Source organism: Megascapheus bottae, chromosome 1, assembly GCF_031878675.1.
Source record: "Megascapheus bottae isolate mThoBot1 chromosome 1, mThoBot2.hap1, whole genome shotgun sequence".
Taxonomy (NCBI): domain Eukaryota; kingdom Metazoa; phylum Chordata; class Mammalia; order Rodentia; family Geomyidae; genus Megascapheus; species Megascapheus bottae.
The window spans coordinates 74,747,672-74,773,159 of NC_143509.1; the positions used below are offsets into that span (position 1 = coordinate 74,747,672).

The 25,488-nt window shown below is 36.9% G+C and overlaps 1 protein-coding gene and 1 long non-coding RNA gene across 3 annotated transcripts in view; one reads left to right on the forward strand and one right to left on the reverse strand.

Moving 5' to 3' along the window:
• Positions 1-25,488, forward strand: part of Dcbld2 (discoidin, CUB and LCCL domain containing 2) — a 47,008-nt gene that overhangs the window by 1,996 nt on the left and 19,524 nt on the right. For both annotated transcript variants that reach the window (XM_090347414.1, XM_090347422.1), the window contains exons 2-5: positions 11,025-11,252; positions 15,894-16,031; positions 22,997-23,048; positions 25,211-25,283. In XM_090347414.1, coding sequence (XP_090203540.1) covers positions 11,025-11,252; positions 15,894-16,031; positions 22,997-23,048; positions 25,211-25,283 — 491 coding nt within the window. The remainder of the gene's footprint in view (positions 1-11,024; positions 11,253-15,893; positions 16,032-22,996; positions 23,049-25,210; positions 25,284-25,488) is intronic.
• Positions 11,213-25,488, reverse strand: part of LOC150069450 (uncharacterized) — a 31,603-nt gene continuing 17,327 nt past the window's right edge. The window contains exons 2-3 of the long non-coding RNA XR_016538021.1: positions 11,673-11,903; positions 11,213-11,403 (exon numbers count right to left, since the gene is read on the reverse strand). This is a non-coding gene — a long non-coding RNA (uncharacterized LOC150069450). The remainder of the gene's footprint in view (positions 11,404-11,672; positions 11,904-25,488) is intronic.

Here is a 25,488-nt window from a genome sequence, read left to right on the forward strand (position 1 = left end):
CCTAGGTTAATCAAACAATTCAATGTTAACTCATTTTTAGTGGCTTTATATCATTTTTAGCAGAGCATTTATTCAATTATATAAATGTCATTAAAGGCTAATACCAATAGATGCTAATGATTAGTATGTTTTTCTAGGTAAGGTGAGGTTAATTTTGGTTTAGTCAATCTCTTTTTGCCTCCTTCTGAATTATGTATGTGAGAATAAATACCCATTGTAGTAAAGATGAAGTGAATTTTGCAAAGGGAAAAAGCATAGTTACCAATGTGTAGCCTTATTAAACTTTACTAAGTTGGTAATTTAAACACAGGTAATATCCAAGTCAAAATTCAGGAGTTATAAGGGATGTGAATCCTGTAATATACCTTAAGGATTCTAATGCAATTAAACCATATTAAACTAACCTTACCTGCTCACAAGATTGCATTACTGTTTATTGATCTTCCCTCACATACCTGGAAGGAAGTTACATTAAAAGAATAAAATTAGTGCTTTAAAACACATACAAAATTTCTTAATAGTGAGAATGTCCATGTGTACTAAGAAGGCTTAGGAGGAAGAGTTGAGTTTTGTTGTTTGCTTTTTGTTTTTTTCCTTGTCCTGGGGTTTAAACTCAGGGCTTTGTACATGCTAAGCAAACATCTGTCACTTGCATCTAGCTCCATCAGTTAGCTGTCTTTTGTAATAGAATTGTAGAATTCAGGACATTAAAAGGATATTTATACTTTCCAGATTGTAATTTTTGTAGTCAAAATGAAAAATAAACTGTGAAAAAAATGTTTCTTGAATATTTTTTTCTCCTTAGCCAGCCCCAGTAGAAATATATTTAATGTATCTGCTCAGGTGGAATTGTGCTTCTGACATTGTTTTGAAAGAGTGGAATATATTACCTTCATTCCAGTAATGCTTGTACATTGCAATTCCTCAGCAGATTTTTCTGCTGACAATGATTTTTTTTTCTTTTTATTTGACTCAGAGTAAAATTATTAGTTTAAAAACTTTCCAACCTCTTACAGCAGTGATGTTTTAATCAGTTTTAGTTTACTAATAATAGAATATAATTTCTGTTGATTTACATCTTACTCTGATAGCATTTTTTTTTTTTTTGCCAATCCTGGGGCTTGAACTCACAGCCTGAGCACTGTCCTTGAGCTTTCTCAAGGTTGGCCCTCTACCACTTGAGCCACAGCACCACTTCAGGCTTTTTCTATGTATGTGGTAACCAAGGAATCAAACCCAGGTCTTTGTGCATGCTATGCAACCACTCTATCTGCCATGTCTGCTGGCATTTTGGATGTAACTTTTTTTTTGGTGGGTCCTGGGGCTTGAACTGGGTCTGGACACTGTCCCTAAGCTTTTGTGCTTATAAGTAGCACTTGACCACTTGAACCACAGCTCCACTTCTGGCTTTCTGGTGGTTAATTGGAGATAAGAGTCACACAGACTTTCCTGCCCAGTCTGGCTTCAAACTTCAATCCTCAGATCTCAGCTTCGTGTCTAGGATTTACAGGTGGGGAGATACTAGTGGTTCTCTCCCTGGATGTAACGTTCATGCCTGTGTTTTTAGTTATAAATTTGATACTAAGTTTATCCTCACAATTTTTCTCTTTTGAAAACACTTTCTTCTGTAAAATGTATGTCTTTCTAAAAAACTTAAATCTGTAGAACTTTGGCTGATTGCTCATTTGCTACATTAATAAATTTAAGAGGAACTTGTGATTTACTATGATTGATGTCATATTTCCAGTTTATGTTACGGCATTAGCAGTTTGGATAACCTTGTTTCAGGAACTAACTTGCCTTATTTGTATCATGGAAACATGTCTTTGGGACTAGAATGTGACTCAAATGTGATCAAATGATGTCATTAAAATAGTTTATACCTATGGAATATGATATGTTGGCAAAGGTACTCATTTTTGTTTGCTAATTGCTAATTTGGTAACTAAATCAATAATCAACAAGTTGAGGTTTTTCATTTTTCCCCATACTTTAAAATTTTTTAGTGTGATATACTTTTAGTAGTTGTACAAAGGGGTTTTAATTCAACAACTCAGTTTATGAGTACTATTTATCTTGATGTAGAAGAGTTTCAAAATTATTGTAAAGATTTTCTCAAGGCTCTCTTTTTAACTTCCTCCTCCTCCTCTGCTTCCTTCTCCTCTTCTTCTTTTGTCCATTGTGGTGCTTGAACTCAGGGCCTGGGCGCTGTCCTTGAGCTCTTTCAGCTCAAAGTTAGTGCCCTGCTGCTTTGAGCCACAGCTGTTTCTGGTTTTCTGGTAGTTAATTGGAGATAAGAGTCTCAAGAACCCCTGTGATCCTGAGATCTCAGCCTCCTAGGGGTAGCTAGGATTACAGATGTGAAACACTGGCTTTTTTAAAACTACAGATTAATGGATACAAAAAGTGTGCCACCTATTTACAATGGAATTCATAGCCAACAGACAAGATAAAATAATGGCATTTGCTGGCAAGTGGATGAAACTAGAACAAGTCATGTTGATCGAGATAAGACCAGAGGAACAAAAGGTGCATGGTCTCCTTGATAAGGGGATATTAGATCCACATGGAGATATAAATATAACTACATAGACATAAAAATCTAGGATGGGAGATATACTCTATAGACATAATATGACATATAGACTCGGCTTAATTTTAATTATGTTCTAAAATTTATGTGCCAGTGATTGCATATAGAGATTTCCTTCTTGAATGCTTCTTTGTTAAACATGGCATTTGAGATATGATGTAAAAAGTCAGTGTTAATAAAATCTTTTAAAATAAAAAAATTATTGTGAAGGTGATGAACAGGAGGGGTTAAATTACATAAGAAAGGTAATGAGTGCATTTCTTTTCTAGCAACGTTACCCCCTCCATCCTTTTCTCCCACTTTGCCCTCTCCCTGACTCCCCTTTCCTGCAGATTGTAAAGATCATTTCCAACATAGTCTCTAGTAAGCATAATTGCTGCATTAGTTCATCCTTTGTCCTGCTGTCTCTATGCTTCTTTTACTTTTCACAGATCAGATAAGCTTATATGCAAGGCAAAGGGTACAGAAAAACTAAAACAAAAAGTAGAAATAACTGCATACAGGAATAATTTCAGTTTCACAATTATAATAGTATAATAATATGGCAAACAAGTTTTCCAATCTGTCAGGTAATGCCTTTATGGACTTGTGACTAAGGAAAATTTGTTCTTGGAAGATAGTTGTGAATTGTCAGAACTGAAAAACTTCTCTCTGCTAGAAGTAATTTCTACTAATGTCATCTAATACTATGTGTAGGAGTTTCCATGCTTCTTATTGTTCTGATGAAGCATAAGGTTGCACTGAACCTATTACACACATGGCAATCATCCAAGCCCAACCTGAGGCAGGATGATCAGAAGATCAAGGGCAGCAGTGTGGCTGTACAGTGTAGTGAGACACTTTATAAAAACAAAAAACCCTGTACGGACATTCTTATGTAGTTGTACTCAGATGCCAAAATCAAAGCAACCTTTCTTGCTGCAATTCTGATTAGTTTTGAATAATAAAAACTGGAAACACAGCACTCATGCACTCATTCCATATACCCTATCAGATTTTTTAATCCCATGGATTTCTTTTGAGATTTATTGATAGAAAAATTACAAAATTAACAGCTAGTGATTTTTAGGTAGATTCTGCAGTTTTATAAAAGCATAAAAAAACATTTCTCCTGGAAGTAGTTGGGATTTTTATTTGAATATCAGAGCTATATTCTACCTAAAAGAACATAAAATCTTTAAACATAATCCATGTCTTTAGTATATATACACATTCAAGGAGAAATCACCTTCTGATTCACCCAGCAGAAAACATTCAGAAACCCAAGGAATATGTGGATAGATGGCTCCTGGCCCCAAGGTAACCGTTAGGTTTATGCAGTATTGTGAGGCCACAGTCCAAACCAGAGAGTCCCCATGGGTAGTCTGAGACAAGCTTCCACCATAACTATCTCACAGTAGCATAGCTGATGGCTCTCTCCCATGTCCAGTCTTTTCTTCCTCGGGAGCCGCGATGGCTCAGCCTTCCATGCCTAGCTCAGTCTCTCACTCTTGTCATTGAAGGGGGAAAGATGGCCATGGTAAAGTCTGTTCCATCTTAGGCAAAGATTTAAATCTCTGCTTCATCATAGTGTGTTTTGTATTCTACCAATTAGAGTATTCCCAGCTTTTCAAAATATGAACCAATTTGAAACATCCCTCTTTGTCTTGCTATTTCCTTTTAAATTCCCTCAGATTAATCAAAAAGGGGCCCCAAAGGACACATCTCTTTGTTTTCCTGAGTCCCAGAACAACTCAACTGAGACTTGACAGACTTGGAGTTTTGTTTGGTGTCCCTCTGGACAGTGGTTTCTCTGCCCCCCCCCTTCAACCATGTAAACCTGGTGAAATTGACTTAAGTAAAATGCCACTACTAGAATTAAAATAAGTGAATTAATTTTAAATGGAAATAATAAGGTCAGGTATGAAGAGAATAAGCTAGGTTTACCTGAGGGTAGATTCCTCAAAGAGAGGAGTCAGAACACGCACTAGAGTCAGTGACAACATGGTGTGATTGCTCAAATAATTTATCCTTTAACCACCCAAACTTGAATACTGCAACATTTCTCTGACTTCTTTTGGTTTCTCTGTCATCTCAGATAATTTTAGATCATGGATTATCGCTTTGCTCCTGGCATACCCTTGTTCCAGTTTTTTTCTTCTTTTTTTTGAGGGGGGCTTGGTGGTAGAACTTGAACTCTAGGCCTGGGCGTTGTCCCTGAGCTCTTCAGTTCAAGGCTACTGCCTTACCCCTTGAGCTACAGTGCCACTCCTTGTTCCAGTTTTTATCCTAGAAACTTATCCATTCATGGGTAGAAGAACGTATTTCAGTTTAGGGTTCTGAGTCTTACAGGGAGTAGAAATCCAGATCTGTTTAAGGTAGAAGAAAATGTTGGGAAGGTTCTGAGAGCACTCATAGAGTAGAACTGGATGAAACTAAGCCAAGGGCGAAGCAGGTAGAAGAAGTTATGGCCACTGGAAGTCTAAGACTTATAGCTCTAGCAATGGACACATTCTAGGATCTCCATTTTGTTCAAAGTCCAGAAATAGAAGGGGTGAGTGAGTTGGGCCCACGTTAGACCAGTGTGAGTTATGAAGCAGTCAACTCACTATTGGGCATGTGGCTATATAAAATTGTTGGGAACTGGAAGGCAGTCCATAGAAAGAGAATAAGATAGGCATGTTGCATTTATAGGGTCCACTGAACTTTAAATAATTTACCAAGCCACACTAGTTGTTTTGGGCAGTGAATGTACAAATTGCACATTGGGGTGAGATTGTATAGGGATATAAGATTACACTGACTGTAGGGGCTTTCTAATGTATCACTTACCATAGTATGCCTCTTTTGTTTTTTTTTTTTCTAAATTAAACAATGCACTAAGAACCTAAAATTTTTTTTTTCTTTTTAATGTGTGCCTTGCTGTTAAAATGAATAGAGGTGAGAGATGGTCAAGGATGTACCTGGTGGGAATGTTATGTGAGGATCCATATATCTTATATTCCTTTAATATTCCATTTAACTCAGTTTCACAAATGATCACATATGCACAGATTGAGTTGTGAAAAGGAATGAAGATGAAATAACTTCTGTCTGGACCTGTAGCATGTATATATAATAAGGGTGAACTCTGGGAAGTGAAGTGCCATTTTAGATTCATCAGTTGTAACAAATACACTACTTTAATGGGGATGTTATTAAGAGGCAGAGGTCTATAACTACTCTGTGCCATCTACCTAGGGTTTTTTTTTTTAAATTGTAAAGGTGATGTGCAGAGGGATTGCAGTTACATAAATCAGACTGAGTACATTTCTTTTTGAACAGTATCACTCTTCCATCCTTTTGTCTTTTTCCCTCTTGACCTCCCTTCCCCACAAGTTATAAAGTTCATTTTCAACATAGTGTCTAGTGAATATCACTGCTGCATTTGTTCATCCTTTCCCCCTACCATTTCTGTGGTACCCCCTCACCCCCCCAGTCTTACTGTGAACCTAAAACTACTCAAGAAAATAAGATCTGTTTTTAAAAAGATATTTAAGTATCTTTGGCATAATAAATACATAGAAATGGAGAAAAATATGTCTGGGAACATAATCAGAAGAAGTGAATAGAGTAGGTATATTAATTTCAGAGCAAGGAATGTTACCAGGGACAAACAGGACATTAAGAGATCTGAAATACTACTTCAGATTATGTTTGAGAATTATAGTCAGTTTAAGGATCCTCAGTTATAAGACTTATGGAGTACTTCTAGTCTAATAATTCATAGTGCTGAATAAAGCACTTAAACTTTTAGACAAGTGGAGTTCGATGCATTTGGTTAGCAGTTGTAATTTACAACATTTTTTCTCCTCCCTAAATGCTCCATGTTTTTTGTTTGTTTGTTTTTGTTTTTTTCATTTTATTATGAAGTTTCACAGAAGTGACACCTATTTAGAGAAAGTATAGCCAGGTTTACCAATTCACAGTGACCAAAATCAAAATCTTTGGGAGCTTCCTGGAAAAGTCTAAAACTTTCATAATTTATTATAATAAATATTGTAATTAACGTGCTGTCCATTTTTGGCATAGCTTGTGAACATTTCCTGCGTTTGAATTTGCTGTAATTAAAAGAAGTAGTTTTAGAACTCAGAATTTATATCCTTTTAAGTAACGAATATTATTTGTTAGTAATATGACTAACAAGTTTAAAAGTTCACATGTAATTGCCAACGAGTGCATACTTATCTAAAAACATGCACTTGGAGGCTGGGTGCCAGTGGCTTACCCCTGTAGTCCTACCTACTCAGGAGGCTGAGATCTAAGGATCGCACATCGAAGTCATCACTGGCAGGGAAGTCCATGAAACTCTTACCTCCAATTAATCACCAGAAAACGGGAAGTGGTGCTGTGGCTCAAAGTGGTAGAGCACTATCCATTAGGGAATAAACTCAGGAACAGTGAAGGCCCTGAGTTCAAGCCCCAGGATTGACAAAATGAATAAATAATAAATAATATGCTTGGTGGTTTTGTAGAATAGCCTAGAATATAGCTTGCATTCCTAGTTGCTTTATTTCATTGTCCCTTCGATATGTTTAATGTTCCTTCGGTTTTCTCTAGAGATAATCAGTGAAAAGAAAATCACTTCTCTTCTTGGAATGATACCAAAATTCCTACCTGGCTTCACACACACACACACATCTGATCTTATACTCTTTAGTGAAATATGAAAGTGAAAGTGTGAGTAATTCTCTAGATAGATACATCTAGAGCCACACAAAGGAGCCGTAAGATCACATTCCAGTAGCTTTTCTCCACCGAAATAAAATCAAAACTAAAAGAATGACATGGAGGAGCTTTCCCCTTTTATGAAAGGAGAAGGAAGATTGTTGGTGATAATGGAGAGGTGGGTGAGTGTATATACTGGACAGCTAATATATCCTTTCTGGGAACATTTCCCCCTGTATTAATTATACTTTTTTTGGGTCAGTTTTGCCTTGTGAATTAGTGATTGTAGATGGTGTAGCCTGGTCACAGATCATGCTTCTTCCCAGTGCAGAATGCTAATCAGAAAAACTGGGCATAATTATTCCTGACCTTATTGATAACCTTTACCTGTAATGTTAAAAACTTTTCAGTCAGTAAGGTAAAATTATCTGAGCTCTCTTAAGACAAATACTTTTTTCCTTTAAAGAAAAACAAGTATTCCCCTTGTTTTAAAAATTACTAAGTAGAACATAAAACTCTTTAGCGTAATTGATGGCCTCTGGGAGAATATGATTCCCTGAGTTGTACCTTTAGTGAGTACAACAGCAATTTCCCTTTGGCTTGTTGAAACCCTGCCAAAAACTAGAGAAAATCTTCCATCTAAGATTTCTGAGCATTGGCTCTAAATCAATACTTCACAACCTCAGCTCCATTCACATGTAGGGGTATTTGTTCTAATGTGTTGATTGTAAGATATTTTAGTAGCATTTCTGGCTGCTTCCTCTAGATGATAGTGACAGTCCTCTCCTTCCCCTTGTGACAATGGAAAATGACTCAAAGTGTGTTAGATGAGTCATTGATAAAGAGCTATTTTCCAGGGGTTAGTTTTACTTTTAAATGTTTCATCATATATGTCCAGTATTCTGAATGGAAAGTCTTTGGTTAAGAACTGTCAAAAATCATCTGGGAGCACATTGCTACTTAGGAAATGAAAATGAGGACAAAGACTTCACTTGATTTGGGAATCTAATCTTAAAACTTCGGAGTGTTGAATACAGTGTTTGTGTTTCAAACTACAAGTGTACATGTCAGTCAAAATCATTTAGTGAGTTTGCCATGTAAAATGTCCTTCTTTCTTTGAAATAACAGGAAAACACATGAAGCTGCTGGCCTGCTGAATGCACCAGCCTTGTCTTCACAGCTGGAATTTTTTTTTTTTTGGTCAGTCCTAGGGCTTGAACTCAGGGCCTAACCTCTGTCCTTGGGTTTTCTCAAGGCTTTTGGCTTTTTCTATGTATGTGGCACTGAGAAATTGAACCTGGGTCTTCATGCATGTTAGGCAAGCACTCTACCACTAGGCCAAACTCCCATCCCCTACAACTGGAATATTTTAAACCATGCTCTATAATAGTAGGTGAAAGGTTAGCTGTTTACAGGGTCATGTTAAACTTACCACATTTCTTTGAGAATTGAAACATTTGTTGTTCACTCTAATAGACTGGCATAGTTTTTTACCACTTGGGTTTCTCATCTGCTTACAAGAGGAAGAAGTGTTTACACCACATATTTTAGAGCATTCTTGGCATATTACTTGTGAAGTAATCATTTATACTCTCACTTCCCCTACATAAGATTCTGAAAAAGGCATCTCTATCATAGTTGTCCTTTTTTCTTCAGCACACATGCAAACAAGTCCTGTTTTTCATTAGTTGGTATTTATTTTGTTGTTATAGAAATCATGCTTCATGGTAGAAAGAACAAGAAACATTTCAAATGTTGAAAAGTAAACAGGAATATAGGACATCTAAAAATTACTCTAAACACTGCTTTTACTCCTTTTTGTAGTGCTCATTTTACAATGATAGTCTTTGAATAATAACCTATAGAGAATAATACATTAAGTGAAGCAATTTGCCATTACAAAGTCAGGGATTCAGCTCTTGATAGGTATATCTGGACTTTGTAAATCCCATAGATACTTCCAGTCACTTAAATCACTGCCATAGCTTGTTTATGAAAGAAAATACAATCATACTTAAGAGTACTTTTATTTTATCCAGTGGTTATTTTTTTATGAGATTGAAACACTTTCATGCAGCAACATTTTCATCGTCTGAATAGTAAGAGAATATTTTAGACTAGTTTCATAATTTGAGAAATGCTGTCTTAGGATAGTTGTTTTTCTCTCTTAGAAAAAGTGGTAATGATTTATTCAAAAGTTATTTATATTTCAACTCATTTATTTTCACAGTGGGGATTTTTATAGCCCTGCTTTTAATTTAGATGATACCCAGCAGAGATACTCAAAATATTTTTCATGATAGTTTCAGCGGAAATCTGTGGGAGAATTTTTTTCAGGTTGTATAATACCCTAAGTTTTTTATTTGCAAAGGATCAAGAATATATCCTACAGAACCTCACATTTATATTGTTTTTCATTGATATGTTTTGATATTATTGAGATACTATGTCTTGTCTGGTTCTTGAATGTAAAATGAAAACAGGTATGTATAGAAATAGCTAAACTGTACTGATCACTTAAAGCTAAGCTTTATAAGAGTAGTTATTACATTTTAGAAGCCAGACTTTGAGCATTCACTTTCAAAAGTAAAAAGATAATTAAAATAAATAGCTACTATTTTTATAGTAAAAAGAGAAATACTAATAAGGACTGGAGATAAACTGTCTCGAGAGGTAAGATTTTAAAGCATTGTCATGAGAATTTAGGCACAGAGTTGTTTCTTTGTGAAAGATGTCTCTTGTAGCCATCTATATCTATAGAGGAGCTAAAATCCAATACAATTTTTTCTTTTTTCTTTCAATACAACTTCTTATATAAGCATAGTTCTGTTCCAAAGGTGACCTTGAGTAAGTTTTTGAAAGGAGAATGTTATTTTAAAAGAATACATTTATCATCCTGTTAGATTCATTTGAATTCCATTGTTACTGAGTGCCAAACAGTACAATTGTAGTGGCAGCTGCAACTTAACAAGTGAAAGTTTGATTAATGCCTCTTTCTGGATACTTGATTAAAAATAAGCTTACAGTAAACAGAAAAATACAAGGAACTTTACAAACGATATACAAAGGTGTCTAGTTCTTTACATTCAGTTGTTAAAGAGGTTTTTATAACAAATAATGCTACTACTGAGACATAAATGTCGTTTTTCCTAGTCCTTAGTAAACCATCACACTTAAGGTTTCTCTTCATCCTATAGTGGGATAAGTAAAGCTTTGTTGAAGGGACTACTAAGCAGGCATGTTTCGGTAGAATATAAAACTAAAGTTCCCCACATACTGCCTTAGTGCTTTCTGGAGGCAATACAGTGTGGTCTGTGGTGTGGGCAGTCATCTACTCATCTTAGGTGAATATTATGAAAGCATTCTGCTTCTCATCAAGATTTTAGAAGCTTGTCATGTTTGTAAATAGATAAAACTGATAGGATGTATGTGTATTTACTTTGAACAATTACTATAAGTTGATACTCTTTTAAAGGTTGGATTTATTATAGTATGTTTATTGCAAAATTGTCCTCACTTTTATTCAGATTGGAAGATCCCTTGAATTTACCAATTACATAGGTAATCATGATTACTTTGATATTTTGCTCCTTCTTGTAAGTAAATATCGGAAGAACTGTCAGCTGTTTTATTGCCTGTAAAGAATCAGAATAAAGTACTTAATCTCATGCATAGTTTTAAATCGTCACCAAAATCTGATACTTGTAAATTTAAGATTAAAAACAACATATCTTTTTTTTTTAAGGTGATGGATGTGGACACACTGTGCTAGGCCCTGAAAGTGGAACCCTTTCATCCAAAAATTACCCACAGACCTACCCCAACAGCACTGTTTGTGAATGGGAGATCCGTGTAAAGGCTACAGAAAGAATTCGTATCAAGTTTGGTGACTTTGACGTTGAGGACTCTGATTCTTGTCACTTTAATTACTTGAAAGTTTATAACGGAATTGGAGTGAGCAGAACAGAAATAGGTAGGAGGACATTTTCTTAACTGTATATGCAGTCATATATTGTTGCCTTGGGTTTTGAAACTAAAGCTGTTCTGTTTCTTCTGTTGTTCTGGTACCAGGGCCTGAAATCAGAGTCTTGACACTCTTGCTCGGCTTCTGAAGGACATGAAAACTATAAAAGAAAGAAAGAAAGAAAGGAAGACAGAAAGACAGACAGACAGACAGACAGACAGACAGACAGAAAGAAAGAAAGAAAGAAAGAAAGAAAGAAAGAAAGAAAGAAATTTGGAAAAAATTCTATAGGAAAATGTCCTTGCTTCTTCAAATTAACATTTAAAAAGAAGGGGAAGAGCTGTGTACATAGCAACACATTCTCTAAATGTGTAGTTCATTATTTGAATCTTTGGCAGGCCTGGGGTTTGAACTCAGGGCTGCACTTACCTAGACAGGTGCTCATCACTAATTTACTTCTCCATCCCTTTTCTGTGTTAGTCATTTTTAAGACAGGTCTTGCTACAGATATGCTTCTGGACATGCTGGGATGACAGATGTGTGCCACCATGCCCAATGTCTTCTACTGAGATGGAGTCTCTTGGATTTTTGCTCAGGCTGTCTGGAACTCTGATCCTCTCCAGATTAGTCTATCGCATAGCCATGTACCACCATACCGACCTGTTGGTGTTAAGAAGGGGTCTGATAAACTTTGGCGTCTAGACTGGCCTCTAATTACAGTCATCCCAATCTCAGTCTTCCAAGTAGCTAGGATCACAGGCATAAACCACTCATGCCTGGCATGTTGAGTCTCGAATCCAGCTAAATGATTAAAAGAATTCTTAGATGACTTGGTTATTTAGAAAAAATTTTAAAGATCATCAGTCATTTTAGGAGGAATAAGTGGTAATAACAGGATTTTAGAGGAAATCAGTGATAATAAAGCTCTTTTAACTATGATAGTGTTATATTTTTAATTCTAACTTACTAGATGCATCCTGTATATTTTAAGTATTCTCAGGGAAGAGAGTAGATAAGAGAAACAGTGCTAGTCTATTGGTGAGGCAGTGCAGTGGGTTCATGGAAGTTGTTACACTTCTGTTTTAAGTGTATTTCGTGGAATTCTCATAATAATTAAAAAAAAACAGACTAGAAGTATTTGGACAACAAATAGTGATGACACATGCTAGAGAGGAAGAATGATGTGTGGAAATTTGGGGTACCCATGTTAAAATTGCCTACTGAAGCTGGGCATCGGTGGCTCACACCTATAATCCTAGCTACTCAGGAGGTTGAGATCTGAGGATTGAGGTTCAAAGCCAGCCCGGGCACTAAAGTCCATTAGACTTATCTCCAATTAACCACGGAAAACTGGAAGTGGTGCTGTGGATCAAGTGGTAGAGCGGTAGCCTTGAGCTGAAGAGATCAAGGACAGGGCCCAGGCCCTGAGTGAATGCTACGACCAACCCCCTATACCCCCCCCCAAAAAAAATATTGCCTGTTGAGTCTAGTCACCACCACTGGAATTCCTTCCTAAGATTCTTTTTCATTTGTTACCCAGGGATGATACTTATTTGTTTGTTTGTTTTTTGCCAATCATGGGGCTTGAATTCAAGGCCTGAACACTGTAGTCTTGGACTTTTCTTGAGGCTATAGCTCTATCACACAGCACCACTTTCAGCCTTTTTTTTTTTTTTCTATGTATGTGGTGCAGAGGAATCGAACCCGGGCCTTCGTGCATCCTACCAATCACTCTCCCACTAGGCCAAACTCCCAGCCCAGGGATGATACTTTTAAAGTTTATCTGAAATCATGTTTTTCAATGTCTGGCTTGTGCCTGGTATTTAATATGAGTCTCCAGTCTCCCTTCCTTTATTTTTCTTTTTTCTTTGTCTTTTCACACGAGGGAGTACAAAACTTCAGAGAGATCATAGAGGCTGAGTGGAAATGGTCCTGTTCTCATTTCTTCACATTCTTTCCCAGCACTTACTATTGTTTTTGCAGTCATTTTAACATATGTGAGTTGATAATCTCATGAGATTTTTGCCAGGAATGGTACTGGGATTTGAACTCAAGGCTTTGTAGTTACTCAGTTACTTTTTTTGTACCAGTAATTTTTTTTTCTTTGGATCTTACTTCCTGCCCAGACATATTCCTGGTTGGGCCACAATTGCCTCTTTTAAACTTATCTTATAGCTGTGTCATTGCACCTTGTTCTTTGTTGGTAAAGGTTCTTGTGAACATCCCTGTGTGAGCTCATACTGGAGCCCTCCAGGCTTAGGCTTCCAAGTAGTTAGAATTAAAGTTGTTTCACAGACACCTAGCTTTATTGTAATTTCCATTAGCATTCCCCAGATGTTTAGTGATGCCATATAACATTGTTTTCCATGTACCTCTTAGACCTATATCCATCTTTTTTGTTGCTTTTGGACTCAGGGATTCATGTGTGTTAAGCAGGTACTGTCTACAAATTATGACATTATTTCAAAAGGTTGAATGTTTTGGGACCGATCATTGAGGAACTGAAAACTTTCTCAGCAGCACTTAACTGGATGAAACTTTTCTACGCAATGCTGAGCTATTCAAGAATTCCTTTTTAGGAAATATTAGACTTTGATATCTCCTTGGTGGTAAAAACTTCATTTTCCCAGAATGTTTTTGAAAGAAGTTGCTTGGTACGTGTGCTATGTATTCCTCACCTGTGATGCTTAGGATTAAGTCTGGTTTTGCTGAAGTGGACATTATGTATGACTCTGCATTTTTGATATTAGTATACTTGGCATACTGTACATTAGCATACCAACCATCCTGAAAGAAGCTGCCAACTTAATATGAGCCAGGACCTTGAATCATCATCTTTTCAAGATTTGATTAAGAAATAGAAGCGGAATGTAAATCTGTCTTCTATCCAGAAATATACTAGTTTTTCAGAAGATAACCCCCTTCCCGACACTTTTGGTGACTTTTTGAGCTGTGTTCTCAGCCCTTTTTGCTCTAGTTTTAGATATGGTCTCTGTTTTTGCCTAAGCTTGCCTACATCTTAGTCCTCATACCTAGCCTTCCAACTAGCTGTAATTTATAGGCATGCATCATCTGGCTTGTTCTTTGAATTAGGTCCCACTAGCGAGTGTGTGTGTGTGTGTGTGTGTGTGTGTGTGTGTGTGTAAACTGATTTTGAACTGTGATCATCCCAATATGTGCTACTGGCAGTCAGGATTACAGGAGTGTGCCACCACACCCAGCCAGAAGATGATTTTTAAAGCTCCCGTTAAAACAGAGATTTAATGAGAAAAGGATAGTTAGCTCCAGAAAGTTGACAGAGAAAATACTATTAATTTTTCTGTCCCTTGCATTGCTGTCATGGACAGTATGCTTAGGATCTCTGTTGTCCAAGCTGCAGTTTTGAAAAGCAGTATCCCAGGAGGAAACTATGCTTACAAGCAATTGAATGCAAACTCAATATTATATTTTCTCCTTCAATTGTATTAGTAAAACCCTTTAAAATTCCAATATGTTCTATTGGTATAGGGTATAGGTATGGTAAAACTGGTTGTATTTCCGATATTGAAGTATTTGTTGGTAGTGGTCTTGTGGAATCACAGAAGAGAATGGGCCACTCTGCATCTGGTTGTCATTACTCTAGGATGAGAACTGCAGCTTTCAGACTATGCTGAGCATAACCATTTTGTTAAGCAGTCATTTCTAACCTAAGCTACAAATGCCAACTCAGAATGACTTTATACCTTGTTTCTACAACCTGCACAACCTGAAGCACAAATTGATAAATGCCTTATTTGTACCAATAAACAATTGAATTGGCAAAAATATCAAAACATATTAAATACAAGGAATGGACATATCAGACCTAGTGACTTGGATTATATAAAAGGAAGGACCACTGATTTAGGTTTTCTGGCCAGCCTAGAAAAACAAATCTATGGGATTCTTACCATCAGTAAACCAGCAAAAAGCCAAAACTGGAGACCTGGGGAAAGTGCTGGAATGTCAGCGATTAGTGGAAAAGGCAGTCAAGAGTGTGAAGCCTTGAATTCCAGCCCCAGTTCTGGTGGAGCTAGGGAGAGGAAAAGGGAGGGAGAGTGGGTGAGACCCTGAACCTTCTAGAAAGACTGGAAAGACTACCAATGTGTATCATTCCATGAGTATATAAAGGGTCTAATATCTCTACATGCTCCCTGAAGCTTGTGTTTGGTCAGTCATTTTTCACTACAGCTGCTCTCTTGGGTATGTGGTATACTCTTTTTAATTTTAGTGCCCAATTTCCTGATAATGAATGCTATTACTTATCCACATTTCTCTTATTCAAATGACACAATCATTTCAGAATTTTTATTTATAATTTGTTAGACAAGATATATGTAAAAAATTCCATTTTAAATATGGAATTCTTGTGATGGCACTGAAGATATGTTCATTTTTTTTACATTTTTTGTTACGCATTCAAGATTAGCAGTTAGGCAGGTAGGCAGGCAGGTGTGTGCGTGTACATTGTTGGGACATCATTGAAGCCACGAAAGTGGATCTGATTTAAGAAAGTGAGTCGGAAGAAGTCTCTTAATATCTAGTTATAATATATGATTCCGTTATGTACGTTGCAAATAATGTTGACCCAATGAGAGTCATACAAGATAAGCATTTTTCTTTCATTCCTAGGCAAATACTGTGGTCTGGCATTACACATGAACCATTCCATTGAGTCAAAAGGCAATGAAATCACAGTGCTGTTTATGAGTGGAATCCATGTTTCTGGAAGAGGATTTTTGGCTTCATACTCAATTACAGAAAAGCAAGGTAATTTTCATTTTATGTAATGGCACCTAAAATTTGAAAATGCTGACGGTAAAAATGAGATGTTTTCAAATACCTTTTATCTGATATTGGAGTAGAGTAGGACAATTGAGCAGTTAAAATCTTATACAAATTTGACAGAATGTGGGTCAGTTTCAGAATTCCAAAAATTAATCATACTTTTACATAAAATTTATATACTTTACCTTGAAGAGAAAATACTCATTTCTCACTTTTATAAAATAATTTCTTTAAGTTGGAGAAATCTTGAGATATACTATATCAGTTTAGAACTTTATCTTCGTCTGTTTCCCCTTCCTTATTTCCGTGTTAAAGATCTGATTATCTTTATGGAAAAAGAAAACGGAATCCCCAGAGTCCTTGGGAGTAATGAGGCAGTACAAAATTAGGAAGAAATATTTTTCTGAACTGTTGAAATTTAAGACTTGAAGGAGGTAGAAAATTTTCTATTAAGTATATTGTTTAAATATATCTATGAAATTATCTACTTAATATGAGTCCAAAACTTACCTGATAAAATGTAAGACCAGCATGTTATCTCATATGTTTTGAGTACTGTGGCTCATAATCATTCTCTGCATTAATATAATTGTTGCTATCACACAAGAAGGAATCACAATTCAGTTTTTTTTGTTGGTTATAGGGCTTGAACTCGGCCTGCACACTGTTCCTGAGCTCTTTTGCTCAAGGCTAGTACTTTCCCACGTTGAGCCACAGCTCTACTTCCAGTTTTCCAGTAGTTAATTGGAAATGAGTTTCTTAAACAGGCTGCCTTCAAATCATGATCCTCAAGTATCTCAGTCTCTTCAGTAGCTAGGATTACAGGTGTGAGCCACTCATGCCTAGCTCAAGATTCAATTTTATTTTATTTATTTATTTATTTTTTGCCAGTCCTGGGCTTGAGCTCAGTGCCTGAGCACTGTCCTTGGACTTTCTCAAGGCTAGAGCTCTACCACTTGAGCCTCAGCACCACTTCCGGCTTTTTTCTATGTATGTGGTACCGAGGAATCGAACCCGGGTCTTCATGCATGCTAGGCAAGCACTTTAACCACTAGGCCAAACTCCCCGGCTCAAGATTCAATTTTAACAAATAATTTAAACATGTTGGCATATGTCAGTCATTTCCTTTGTGGAAGGTCATAAGCCAAAGACTATCTCTTACTGGGGAAAAAGCATGAAATACTATCTGAAAAATAACTAAAGCAAAATGTCCCGATGTGTAGTTTAAGTGTCAGAAAGCCTACTTTAAACACAGGATTTGAGTTCAAATCAGTACTACTGAAAGTGTTACTAGTAAGGCAAAAAAAAAAAGCCTCATTTGGATGAAATAATAGAAAAGATTTAAAGGGATTATGCTTAATATATACTTAGTGAACAAATAATGCTTTTGTTGTTGTTGTTCTGGTCCTGGTGCTTGAACTCAGGGCCTGGTTCCTGTCCCTGAGCTCTTTTGCTCATGGATAGTGTTCTGTTGCTTTAAGCTACAGTTCTACTTCTGGCTCTTTGGTGGTTCATTGGAGATAAGAATTTCACAGACTTTCCTGCCCAAGTAGCCTTTGGGCTGCAGTCTTCAGATCTTCACCTCCTGAGTAGCTAGGATTACAGCTGGGAGCCTAGTGCTCAGCAATTAGTGCCTTTGGCCAAGCAGAAAGACTAAGACTGGTGTGGAAAGGGCATCAGGTAGTCCTGGAATCATAGCCTATATGGCCAGGCATGGTGGTACACATCTCTAATTCCAGTACTGGAGAAACTGAGAAAGAGGATTGCACATTCAAAGAGTCTAGGCTACATAGTGAGAGTCTGTAAGCAACAACAGTGAAGTAAGTCCTATGTTTACCACATGCTAGCCTGGTGACTTTTAACCCATCAGCTCATGTCTGTAGATCCTGTCTGTAAGGACTAAATCAAATCATGCCTGGATAGTGACTGTGGATACCCAACACAACACAGCAGGTCCAGTGGTGATGCATTTTCACTTTCTACTCATCACTGAACACTTGTGTAATCCTCCTCCCCCCTCCTGTTTAAACAATGTTTTGCTTCCTAATCTCTTGGTCTTCATATCAGATTAAATATTTATTTTTGTACATATTTCCCCCTTAGCTCATTAGTTATTGAATTGAAAGCTTCTGAAAATAATCTCTATAACCTTTTTCTGTATTATTTTAGAAAGATTTTTACATTAGTTATTTAAATTGAGGGCCCGTTTGACCCACAGAAACTTAGATACTTTGCATTAAAGTTCTATGAGAGATGAACAGTGATCTCAGAGAATGGAATCAGTATGGCCAAATTTATAAATTGCTGCCAGATTTCAAATTGCTATCACTATGTCAGATGATTCTTAGCTTCTACAGTTTTTGGAGATACCTACTTTAGAAATGTCTTGATAGTATTACTTTCCACTGTCATAAATCATCTTAGGAAATCCTTTATAATATAATTTTATATACATATATATGTATGTGTGTGTATGTGTACATATATATTTTTTACATGCCCTGTGCCACCTTTAAAAAGGTTATTTCATTGAAGTGAAGTGAAGCTAATTTCTTCTAGAATACTTGTTGAATTTCCTATTACTTCTTGGGTGGCCTTTCAATCAGTATCTTGTGGTAAGTCATTCATTTGTAGGTTGGTGCATTTTGGTTGAGAGCTTCAGTTTGTTTCTATCCAGGAAATTTAGCTGCCACAATGAATTCCATGAATATTATTAAGAAACATGACTAGGTCTGCAATGTAATTGATTTTAGAGTAAGAATCAAAGAATCTGAACAGTCTTGCTTTAATAACTACTTAATTAAGCTGTCAGGAAATCCCACAGACTTGTTAATATTATATAAAATACGTTGAGTGTCACAACTTTGTCAGAGATGAATGTTCATTATTTCATGCAAGAGCTCCTTGCAAAAATCCATTAGTTTCTATTTCCTGCTCTCATTTGCACTGAGGAAAAAGCAATGATGAAGACAAACACAATCATGCCTTCATTGGGCTACAGAATAGAATTGAAAAAGACACTAAATAAATAATTCTTTAATTGCAACTTGTTAAGTTCAAGTGACATGAAGTTGGAGAGATGGAGAGAGTTAAGGACTGATTAAGAGCAACAAACTTTGCTGAGGATCTCATGGCTGAGGCTGCTCAGGGCTAAAGGATTGATATGCCAGACAGACAAAGACAGAAGAAAGAACTGTTTAGGCGACGGAACACTATGCCTGTTGGTGGGAAGGAGGTTTAGGGGGAACTGCCCAAAATGGAGTGAATATGTCTCTTTTCTCATCAAGTTCCAAGTAGACTTTCTGAAATATTGGAGGTATGTATGGACTTTTGAGGTAGCCTAGGCAGTTATACACCTAGATTGTTAAAATATTCTGTAGAAGAAAACAGTTCCAAGTTCTATTGGTATCACTGAAGGTCCAAACTTTATAACTCAGGTATTTTGTTGATTTAATAAATACTGCCAGCATTTTCATTCTACAAAGTAAATTTTATAGATTGGTCATTGCACTTCAGAAATGAATTTAAATAATGTGATCTGAATTTTTCATTTTGAATATCTCTTCAGTGTCTAGTTTCTGAGAGGACTTTGGATAACTTCTTTCTAATGGAACTTAAGAAACATTTTCACATTTCTATTGAAACTTGAAGTCCTCCAAGACAATATTTATTTGTATACGTCATAGTTGGCATATGATAGGTGTGTATAGGCACTAGAAAATAGTTTTCCTGTATTCTTGTGGTGGAAGCTGGAGTCTTAAGTTTAAACATAATGTTAAACTTAACATTTGGTAAAACATGAAGGTTTCACTAAACCAGAATTTTGTAGTAGTTCCTCTAAAGTTTGTCTTTACTTTTGTAAAAGGAAATAATAAGTAGTTAAGAATTTCTTGTAACACCCAATGACCCTGTGTAGATTTTAGCATTCTTCCTATTGTAATTCATAAACACTCCTTCATTCATTGGCTGCCACTGCATAGACCTTGCTAAAAGTGTGTGTGATTTCTTAACAGGTGAGCCAAAACATACTGCTATTTAGCAGGTGTATTGTTATTATATGATAGATAATTTTTAGCACTAACAAGAATGTTATAAAAATATTCTGGCTACTATTTTTAGCCACCTACTTTTGGAAGCATTCCATCTCAATATCAGATTATATAAATTTGTAAATACATAGGGGCAGGATGGAGCATGCTTTTTTTAGGGGGGGGGCAGTCATAGGGCTTGAACTTTGGGCCTGGGCGCTCTCCCTGAGTTTTTCATCTCAAGGCTACTTCCCTACTCCTTGGGCCATAGCCCCACTTCCCCGTTTTCTAGTGGTTAATGGAGATAAAAGTCTCAAGTTCTTTAATGCCCAGGCTGACTTTTAACCTCAGATCTTCAGATCTTAGCCTTCTGAGTAGCTAGGATTACAGACGTGAGCCACCGCCCCCGGCGAGCATGCCTTTCTAATAAAGTTGAAGTTTCTGCAGCTGGTTATTTTTCTTTCCTGTATGGAATGTTTTTGGTTTTGAAAAATAGATTATCAATGTCTTAGGTTGCTTGGTATGATAATTGTATATAATATTATACTTCCCATTCTAATTGTAACTTCTATCGATGTTACATGTTACTGAGCTATCTGAAAATATAAAACTCTGAAAATAGTATTGAATTAGTTTTTGTAAGATTTTACTAATAAAGTTTGAGTTTGCATTCATATCTTTAGATGTGTCTATATTTGTAAGTAAATGATGATGTGTAGGGTTTTTTTCTGTATAATGAAGATGATTAAAGCTCAACTATTTTTTTTTATATTTTTTATTGTAATTAATAAAAGGGTTACATGATATTTGCCAGATAGAAGGTGCATTAATTCACATACATTGATACCCTTTCACATGTTTTGGTACCCATTACCCTCCCCCCCACCCACCACCCACTCCCCCATCTTGGTTTTCCCCCCTTCCCTAAAGCTCAACTAATCTTACAAAGAGAATTTGCAGTTAACATATTAAAACATTAACCAAATGAGACTATTGAACTAACGGAATGAAGTTGTTCACAGCTTGATAAGTTGACATCAGACATGTCTAATTGTTGTGTTTTTATGTTTTGGTTTTTAGTATTGAAGAATTATATGAAGGTTCCATATGTGAGTTTGTGTTGTCTGTGATAAGTAGTGGCTATATTCTTCATTGCTGACAAATGCTAATTTCATTTGTTACGTCCTACATAATGTGTGGATCACAAAGAAATGTGCTAATATTTAGTGTGTCTTCTATTTACTACTTAATATGTTCAAATTGAGGGGTAGATTGGGTGTCATTTGACCCAGTTAACCATTAGTTTATAGCCTGTCTTAACTGCATAGTTTCTTGCTTAGATAACTTAAGCTGTGACTCCATTTTCCATGATAAAATATTATTTTCTTCTGGGAAAACTATGGGCTTTATTTCCATATGTGTTATTTTTAAGTTTTCTCAGAGAAACATAAGATTTAATCTCTATACTTCATATATAAAATGAGATTTAAAATGCCCATTTATACTATTAAGCACTCAATATGTGTTAGTTGGTGGTTCTGAATGGGTTGTATTCTATATATGTAAGTTTCTTTTACCAGAACTGGAGTTGGTACAGATCATTGCCAGATTTCTATCATAGTGTAAGAATAAGCCTTAAGACTTGAGCTTTCTCAAGCTTAGAGCTCTACCACTTGAGCCACAGCATCACTTCCAGCTTTTGCTATGTGTGTGGTACCGAGGAATCAAAGCTGAGTCTTCACTGATGCTAGGCAAGCACTCTACCACTAGGCCAAACTCTTGGCCCTACATTTATCTTTTTAATGTCACATCTTAATGTTAAGTTCTTTTGACATTTCAGTTGGATCATAAATGCATTTTTTTCTAGAATTTTAAAATAGAATGATCCTAGGCTGACAGTGACTGCAGTTCATGTAACATATTTGTGTACTCAGAGGATGCTAGACACTGTCTCTTGTCAGTGTATTTTCCCAGCATGTGACTGCCTTAGCCAAGTGCGCGCACGCGTGTGTGTGTGTGTATTTTTTGGTCAGTTCTGGGGCTTGGACTTAGGCTCTGGGCACTGTCCCTGAGACCTTTAGCTCAAGGCTACTGTCCTACCTCTTGAGTCACAGTACCACTTCCAGTTTTCTAGTGGTTAATTGGAGATAAGAGTCTCATAGTTTTTAGTGCCCAGGTTTAGGCAAGCATTTATATGGGAAAGCACTTTCATTTGTGATTGCCTTTGGGTCTCCCTCCAGGTTTTCCTCCGTGTTTATTAGTAATGACTGGACTTAGCCAGACATGCTAACAACCAGAAACCTTTATTCTACTACTAACTTACTAATAAATGTTCATTGCAAGTCTGTGTAGCCTGGTTTGTAATTGCTCTTGGCAATATAAAGGTAAGATACAACCTCACTCTTTGTCCAAGTCTAGATATTATAAAATTCTGCTGCTTGTAACTCTGTAACTCGTCAACAAATCAGTCTTACACTCTACATGGTAAGTACTGTGAGAATGTATGGTAGTCATCTTTTTGTTAATACGAACAACACTTAACTGTCCTAACACTTAACTATCCCAAAGGGGTGACTTGCAAAGGTTTAGTCTGTGTTTCTGTGGCAAACAGCCCTTAAGCTGAGACCCTGGAGGTTGTCAGCTGAGATAAGGCCTAGTAGAAAAGCCTTGCAAAGGCTATTACCAGCATCTTAAAAAAGGCAAGATGGATACTTTATATCCATCCAGGATGCTCTCACATTTTGGAAAGGCATCGTAGGCCACAATGAAGGTGTTGGTGTTGGCTCCCTGTCCTAAGAGCAGAAGGAAGCCATTGAATGTTGTTAAGCTAAAGGCTACCTTTGAAATAGCCTAACAACTGTTTGAGATTCTATAGTGCTTGTAATAAGCCTGTATAATGCATCATTTTTGTCTTTCTAGATCTAATTACTTGTTTGGACACCACCTCCAATTTTTTGGAACCTGAGTTCAGGTAAGACGATATGATTTGTGTGAATATTCACATACGTGGGGAAAATCACACTTCTAGGTCAGCCTGGGCAGAAAGGTCCACAAGAATATATTTCTGCAGAAAAAGATAGGCATAATCCCAATTTCAAAAGGATGCTTTCCCTTGGTGGGAAATGGAAAAAAGTGCTGGAAGTATGGCTTAGCAGTGGATCTCTTCTATAACAAGTGTGTAGTCCATGATTGAAATTCCAGAACTGCCATTATTAAAAAAATTAATAATAAACATAAAGATAAAGGATGGAGGGGATTTAAGAAGGAATAGAATAGTAGAGAGTAACTTTGATAAAAGCACATTATGTATATATGCAAAATTAATGCTTATATACAATCAATATATATTAAGTTGAAAAAAATAAGAACTTGGGGAAGCTCTTTATATGATAATAAGTTCCAGATCCCTTCAGTTGATTTCAAGTCTTTTATGACTTTGAGGCCACTTTTCTAATCTCATGTCTGTACAGCATGTTATTTACACTACTCTGAGCTCCCAGAACTTCTGCCTGAAATTGCTTTACTCTCCTCTGCTTGACAAATCTTAATTATCTCTCAAGACTCCTCTTAATAACTCCTAACCTACTGTCACTCACCACCCCAAATATGAATTTTGCCTTCAAAGATGGGTGTTTCTCTCTATAGAAAGGATCTTCTGAACCACAAGGGGGTCATAGCACTGGTAACAGTGGCATCACTTGACAGAGCATTAGCTAGCCCCTTCTGTTCTCCTTCTCCTTACCATGCCCACATTTAAGCTCCTGTTATTTGTGTTGTATCTTTCCTGTGACAAATACTTGAGATAAACAGGTTTAAGAAAGAAGAGTTTATTTTGTCTTAGGGTTTCAGTCCATCATGGCAGAGCAGAACAGCTCATATCATGGGTGCCAGGAAGCGGAAAAAATTCTGCCTTGCCTGCCTTTTTCTCCTTTTCCCCAGCTACAGAATGGTGCCATCCCATGTTCTGAGTGGGTTCTCCTCTCCCCCTCACCCCCATGCACTCAGACACATCCGGAGGTGTGCTTCACTCCCACAACCACATCTTAGTCTAGTCAGGCTGACAGTCAGGATTAACCAAGATGTTTTCTGGCTTACTGCACTGTCGTCTTCACAGTGTCCCTGCTTCTTCTTAATGACTGCAGAGGGTCTCGTATTGCTGGGAGTTAGAATGATCTAAAAGAGTTGTGAATCTGGTTATACATGTGAACTATCAGAATCCTTTATTGGCTTCATATTATCTACATCACACCCTTCTTTCCATGGCCTTCTTTCCTATCTGCCCTTTACCAATCCCTCCAACTTCATTTTGCTCCCTACATTCTAGCTGTGTTGGCCATCCTCGATGTGAGACACACCCATCCTGCCTCAGAGCCACATCCTTCCTAGTGGTCTCCAGGCATTTCCCAACACTTCCTTGTTCCAGTGACCTCCCCACTCACTGCTGTGGCTTTACTTCCTCAGAACCCCATTTCTGAGGACTGCAGAAAATCCTGTGAAGAGCAGACTCCGGAGCCCTACCATAACTTTCAGCTCTGTGGCAGAGGCTCACACTTCCTTGGTTTCCTTATCCATAAATGAGAATGATAATTGTTCCCCACCCCCGCCCCACAGGATCGTTGAGTATATTACCTGAAACACTTAGGATGTTTCCTGATGTCTAACAGATGTGTCATGTTTTACATCTGTACATATTATAATTCTCACAGTTAACTTTATTGCCTGTTCTAAGTATTGGTAGCACTATTGGCTTAATGCCTTCCTGCATTACTGGGATGTGAACTCAGTGACAACAGGAGCTATCTTTCTTTAACTTCTGTCAGGTTATCTACAACAGCCTAGTACTGGACAGACAACATAGGTGATGTTCATAGAAATCTATGGAATATGATAGCTAGATATTACACTGAAACTATGCCATTCATTAGACAATAAAGCCAAATATAAGAATATGAGAAAAACTTTGTAAATGTGAAGACATGCTGAGTATGTCTGGATGGAAGAAATTGGAAAAGACTGAGAAGTGCTGAACTCTCTATGCATGATGAGATTATGCTAGGCATATTGAACTGAGGGGACAAAAAAGGTGTTCCCAGAAAATACAGCATTATATAAAGTTTTATTTTCTATTTTCAGCAAATACTGCCCAGCTGGTTGTCTGCTTCCTTTTGCTGAGATATCTGGAACAATTCCTCATGGTTATAGAGATGTAAGTTTGATATGGGCTTATTTGATTATTTTATTTTTGTGCTGGTCCGGTGGGGCTTTAACTCAGAGCCTGGACACTGTCCCTTCACATCCATCCATCCATCCATCCATCTATTTCTTTCCTTCCTTCCTTCCTTCCTTCCTTCCTTCCTTCCTTCCTTCCTTCCTTCCTTCCTTCTTCCCTTCCCTTCCTTCCCCTCCCCTCC